Here is a 6,151-nt window from a genome sequence, read left to right as displayed (position 1 = left end):
ACATAAACACTTGCTATCTCAATACAGTATAAACTGATACACAAAACACTGGCATAATATTATCAGTCGAAAGGTTTAGGCCATAGATTTTATTTATTGTATTTAGGTAGTGTTTTTCTCAACTTCCCAAAAAACTACTCTGTATGTAGATTTAAGTAGCCGGATTGGAGCTAAAAAGAAAAGCGCACAGCGTTGACAGAGTTCCTGAATTTCTTTGTCTCATTATGACCAGCCCTGTATGAATGAGAGCTGACGTTGCCTGCCTGTTGTTATTTTGTTAAAAGACGGAAGTAAATCAAGTAGGAGGGGACGAAGGCCATCACAGTAACTGCTACGCTTGTCACGGTAAGATATTTGTGCTTGCTGAATTCACTGTATGGCGAGTTTAATTTTAACGCCAGAAGGTACGCTAATTCGTTGAGTAAGGTCTTAATTACCCCGACAGATTAAGAGCTTAACTATCCCGGCAAAGGCTTCCTTAAGTCCCTACTTAGAAGGTCATGTCTCAGCTTTGCTAGCCAGAGAAGTGGTCAGGCGCTAGCTGACACTGACAGGCACACTGCACCAGGCTGCTATCCTTTAGCATTAGCTTCATTCATCCACTCTAACTGCTGCAAACATGCAGGAGTGGGCAAATCAGTTATGCGTGAGTAGTGGATTGAAATGCACTTTCAAATGCGCAAATATCGGCTTCAATGTAGCTCATTTTGGGTTAACTACTCAACTACGTGTGCCTTCTTTCGTACAGACTCGAGCCAGCTATGCTAATGCTGTTCTAGCCTAATGCTAGCCAAGTAGAGAACATTTTCTCAACTTTGTGTTTTATCTAGCGGTGTAAGGACAGCTTTTGTTAAATACTTATGTTGTAAGATCAGAAGCTACGTAAGAGTACACGAGAGTTTCGGTGTCAATTTAGGGCGGTAGCAGTGTGCTTTATCGTACAAACGGATCGTAATCGGCTAACGTATTGCTAACTACGTCGACAGTTGGGCTCGGTTTTGGTTAACTTATGGCTAGTTAGCGACTTGTCGGATGTCGACTGGTACCTGAAACCCGGTGCTCTAGTTAATGTGTTTTTCAGTACCATTAATAACAAGTTAACATGTCAGTCTAACAGGATTCATTCATAAATGTAGACGTGTGTTGAAGAGCCTAAAGGGTTATTTTGCGGAATATTGTGAAGGAATTTTCTCTTTCTGTGTTCTACCATTTGACTGAACTGAATATAAGTGGGATTAATGAAATCATTATGGGTTTGTTTATTCACTGCAGCAGTGTTTTTACATATTTGTAACACAGTAATAATAGATATTCAGTGCATAGTCAAGGAAACACTAACTTATTTCCATATCAGAAAGACTTTAAAGAGACAAATTCCACATGTTAGTATGAACAAGCCATATATATGTTAAACATAAACTGCTGTCCAGTTAAGCTACTAGTTGTAGGTGGTTGAGTTTAAATACCTGATGCCAACCTAAACATTGGCCAGTGCTTAAGAAAGGTGAAGGGGATGGTGCAGGCAGGGTGGAATGGGTGTAGTTGAGATGTCAGGGCTGATTAGTGACAGAATACAACAGAAAGAATGTATGGTGGGATTGACAAACAGACAGGAGGCCAAGCTAAAGGTGGCAGAATTAAACGTGTCTTTTCATTTAGATTGACCAGGATGGATAAGATTAGTAAAGAGTACATCAGATGGACAGCTCAGGTCGAGCAGCTTGGAGTCAAAGTTAGAAAGAAGGCTGAGGTGTTGTGGATGCATTGGGAAAAGGATGTTGAATATGAAGCTTCCAGGCAGGATGAACAGACGGAGACTATAGACGAGATTTATGGATGGAGTGTGTGACAGGAGGATACTAGGGATTGGGTGAGATGGAGGCAGATGATCTGTTGTGGAGACCTCCTAAAAACGACCAGCTGTCCATAAGCCAAAAATGTTAAAATTTCATGTAAAAACACAGGCTTTATTTTTCCAATAGTATTTTAATATTTTACAATTTTTTTCTGAAATGTGTCAAGCAGGCATCTTTGTACCTTAAACTTAAAAGAAAAGTAAAAATAAAATGAAATGGTGCCTCGAGGGCAACGGGATGAGGAAGTATAGCTAATGATACCCAGAAGAAAACATTTAATGTTGGCTGACAAGAGTTATTGTTGGCCCCATACATGCTGACCAAGATGATTTTTTTATTTTTTTTTGTAAAGAGAAGATATTAGTGTCTGATTTCTTAACAGAATCCATTGTTTTGATTTCCGATAGATCCCTACCATTTATTCAGGAGAAGACAGGAATTCCTTTTATTTCCCTGTGCTTGCATTTCTAGTATTTCCTGTTGTTCTCGTGATGCTCCAAGTTTCCAGTCAGGAAAAGATTTCGCTATCATCTTTCTCATCCTGTCATTCGTTTGCAGGAGAATCGACAATTTGGATCCAAGATGACGGACTCCAAGTACTTCACCACTACCAAGAAAGGTTTGAAACTTTGTTCTTTAGAAGATTTAACATGGTAAACTCCTTAGTGCAAGATTATAATTATTGTTGTTGGTACCTACACATTATATTTACGCGAGTGCTTTGGGATTTATTGTCATTGTGAGCTGGGTTGTGCCAAATTATTATTTTTACCAAAGGGGACCTAACCTTTTCCCAGGTTGTTAAAGTACTTAATAGATGTTTTTTTTCTCGCTGATAAAAAAAAAAAAGTTCTGTAGATTCCCAGTAAAACGATTTGGCATGTATTTACTAACTTCAAGTCTATGAAACCAAGCACATTTACTTGTTTCAAGAGCAAGCATACTGTGGTATAACTAGGAATGTTACCGAACTATAAGGTAGATTTAAGTAAGGAAAAAACAAACAAAACAAAACAGAAAATGTACCTAAAGATGTCATCTCACGGCTTTGTATCAAAGTTGTTCCCAAGAACAAGAGCTTTGGCTTTTGTATATCAGATAAGACGTAGTGAGAATTAGCTCTCAGTGAGATAACTGCTAGGCCTCCTTGTATTTCAGCAGCTCCCCTCACACAATGTTGCTCTGGGAAAGCCTAGAAGCCCTCTTTGTTCTCTCACACAGGGCTTAAGAAATATAAACAGATGCTAGTAAATGATAGTGTACCAGACTCCTTGGTTTTTAAGGATTACCTGAGACATAAGAACAAGTTTCCTTCAAAATCTTCCCCCCGTTGGAGCTGCCTGATGCTGTGTTGTGCAGTGTGGAGCTCACATGCAAAAGAGACTTTGAGTATTAATTTGCCTGGGAAACACTGAAGTCTGCCGATTCAAATTTAAGCTTATAATTTGCAGTTTGCTTGCAGTGTGTAGTTTGTACCCTAATTAGGCAGCTGAGTTAGACTGCAATAAAAACTAAATTAAACGTGATTCTCAAATTAAAAAAAATAAAAAATTCTGTGTACAATTCACCACAAATAGGCAAACACACTCCTTTTGTGTTTATATTTGACAGACACTGTATACACTCTGCTTTAATAACACTGTTCTTTACTAGCTTTGTGTTTACACAAAGTCCTGCGTTTCCTCATCTCTGCACATGTCTGAAATAAGCTCAATGTAGCACAGATGTGCAGGATGAAAAAGACATGTTTGATATCTTTGTGCGCCCATTGTGCAGATAATGACATTATTGTAACTGTAATGTGGCTGTTGAGTTTAGTATAGTAATGTGATTACAGTGCAATGCTAATTGTAGGGCAACTGTATGAATTGGTTTCGCTAAACTGCTGAAAGGTTTACAGCAGCAACATAAGTGCTTCTGTAAACATTTGCTGATGAACTCATTCACTCTCCAATGAAAAGATTACATTTTAAACTAATTATGGTTTTAGATAATTCAAGGAAATAATTGTTAAGGAAATAGCAACCTCCCAGAAGTATTTAGATGAAAACTACAGGTCTAGGTGTTTATTCTACAACCCACTCCATTGTTCTGTCTGTGGGAGAAAAAGCTCTTGCACCGCGTTCATTATGCTTACAGCTGACAGCCAGTCAGCTTTCTGACAGAGAATTGTAAAATGTCAGCCAGTGTGTCCACTGTCTAGTTTGCACATTTTAATGTTGGCAAAGCACTTTCATCCTATTTGTGTACCAGTTGGATTACGCAATAAGATGTTTCTAATTAAGATGTTTCTAAAAGATGCCCCTCCCCCCACTGGGCTCCCAGGCCTATCAATCACACATTCGCAAAAAGAACAATTTAATTATTGCTAAATACTGTAGTTCATTTAATAATAGTTTATATTTTCTATTATACATCTACACATATCAGAAGAAGGGTGTGCTTGAAGCTTTAAAATAAATTTAGTGGAGTAAAATGGAAGTGCTTTTCAGCCAGTTTGCTTCATAGGTCACTGACCCAAACAGGACTGGTGTTGACCAATCAACTCGCCCAGCATTTTTTTTCTAGCCATGGACATTTATACCATTTCATGTTTTTAATCCTATCTCTGTCTCTTGTGTACAGGGGAGATCTTTGAGCTCAAAGCAGAGCTCAATAGTGATAAGAAAGAGAAGAAGAAGGAGGCTGTAAAGAAGGTCATTGCATCCATGACGGTGGGCAAGGATGTCAGGTGAGTTAGAGGGGAAAATATCAGTGAAAATCATGTCTACAAATGTAGAGTAGAACTGCATACATGAGCTCTCACTGTGAGTCATAAGTTGTATAACAGCTCGTCTCTCCTTCAGTGCTCTGTTCCCAGATGTTGTGAACTGCATGCAGACAGATAACCTGGAACTGAAGAAGCTGGTCTACCTCTACTTGATGAACTACGCAAAAAGCCAGCCAGACATGGCGATCATGGCTGTTAACACCTTTGTGAAGGACTAAAGCTCAGTTTGTCATAAATATGTAGATGCTGTAAGAAATGATCAGCTTTTTAGGTGATCTTCGACTCCTGTTTTTTGTTTTTTTGTTTTTTAAATTAATTAATTGAATTTTGGGACAGAAATATTGTGGACCATTTTACATGGTCAAGGATTTTGATACAAACAAGAGTTGAATCAAATTAAAAAAATGCTTGTGTATTGCAGGATTCTTTAGAAATTAATAAAATATTTGCAACAGAACTTCTGACCTCATTAAATCACCCATTAGGACTGTGAAGACCCCAACCCTCTCATCCGGGCTCTTGCTGTTCGTACCATGGGCTGCATCCGTGTGGACAAGATCACAGAGTACCTCTGTGAGCCTTTGAGAAAATGTCTGAAGGATGAAGACCCATATGTGAGGAAGACGGCTGCTGTTTGTGTAGCAAAGCTTCATGATATCAATGCCCAGTTGGTGGAGGATCAGGGCTTCCTGGACACCCTTAAAGATCTCATCTCTGACTCCAACCCTATGGTACGACTTTTTAACGAAGCCTTTTTAGCTGGCTGTTGAGCCAGCCATGTTTCTTGCATGTGACAGAGCTGCCTACAAGCCATAGCTCTATCGTTCACTGATAAGCCCATTGTTGGCGTGCAGATGTTGAACATGATGTCAGTGATCTCTTTTGTAAGTGGGCATGGTTTTCTTCCTGTTAGCATTTATCTGTGGCTTTTGTCTTCATTTGTAGGTTGTCGCAAATGCAGTAGCAGCGCTGTCTGAGATTGCTGAGTCTCATCCCAATAGTAATCTAATGGACCTGAACCCTCAGACCATAAACAAGTTGCTGACAGCTCTTAATGAGTGCACAGAGTGGGGACAGATATTCATTCTTGACTGTCTGGCCAATTACACACCTCGTGATGACCGGGAGTCCCAAAGGTAAGGAGACGGCTTAGTCCTTGTGCTTGTCATTAAGTTCTATTCACTGTGGATTAGTTTTAATTTTCTGCTCTTCCTTTTCCAACATTAATAACACCTGCTAGCATCTGTGAGCGTGTGACCCCACGGCTCTCGCATGCCAACTCTGCAGTGGTGTTGTCAGCGGTTAAAGTTTTAATGAAGTTCATGGAGATGCTGCCCAAAGACTTGGACTATTATGGCACTTTACTGAAGAAGCTCGCTCCTCCACTGGTTACACTCCTCTCTGCTGAGCCTGAGTTGCAGTATGTGGCGCTGAGAAACATCAATCTCATTGTCCAGAGACGGTAAGCCTGAGGAGAGGGTCTCTTTGCCACGTCTTTAATAAACTGTGATATTTCAGTTAGACT

At 39.7% G+C, this 6,151-nt stretch overlaps 1 protein-coding gene across 5 annotated transcripts in view; it reads left to right on the top strand.

Annotated features, from left to right (window-relative positions):
* Positions 1-208: 208 nt before the first annotated feature.
* The window catches only part of ap1b1 (adaptor related protein complex 1 subunit beta 1), a 29,006-nt gene continuing 23,063 nt past the window's right edge, over positions 209-6,151 (top strand). For 3 of the 5 annotated variants that reach the window (XM_042218415.1, XM_042218417.1, XM_042218414.1), the window contains exons 1-7: positions 428-646; positions 2,415-2,475; positions 4,482-4,587; positions 4,703-4,838; positions 5,112-5,357; positions 5,572-5,762; positions 5,867-6,088. In XM_042218415.1, the coding sequence (XP_042074349.1) occupies positions 620-646; positions 2,415-2,475; positions 4,482-4,587; positions 4,703-4,838; positions 5,112-5,357; positions 5,572-5,762; positions 5,867-6,088 (989 nt within the window). In that variant the 5' untranslated portion in view covers positions 428-619. Of the gene's footprint in view, positions 346-427; positions 647-2,414; positions 2,476-4,481; positions 4,588-4,702; positions 4,839-5,111; positions 5,358-5,571; positions 5,763-5,866; positions 6,089-6,151 lie in introns of those variants that run through there. The other 2 variants (XM_042218416.1, XM_042218418.1) reach the window with 2 other exon arrangements.

Source organism: Haplochromis burtoni, unplaced genomic scaffold (assembly GCF_018398535.1).
Source record: "Haplochromis burtoni strain Fernald_Lab_line unplaced genomic scaffold, NCSU_Asbu1 Contig_18, whole genome shotgun sequence".
NCBI classification, from domain to species: Eukaryota; Metazoa; Chordata; class Actinopteri; order Cichliformes; family Cichlidae; genus Haplochromis; species Haplochromis burtoni.
The sequence above is the reverse complement of the archived record's forward strand: the minus strand, read 5'-3'. Positions and strand labels throughout refer to the sequence as shown.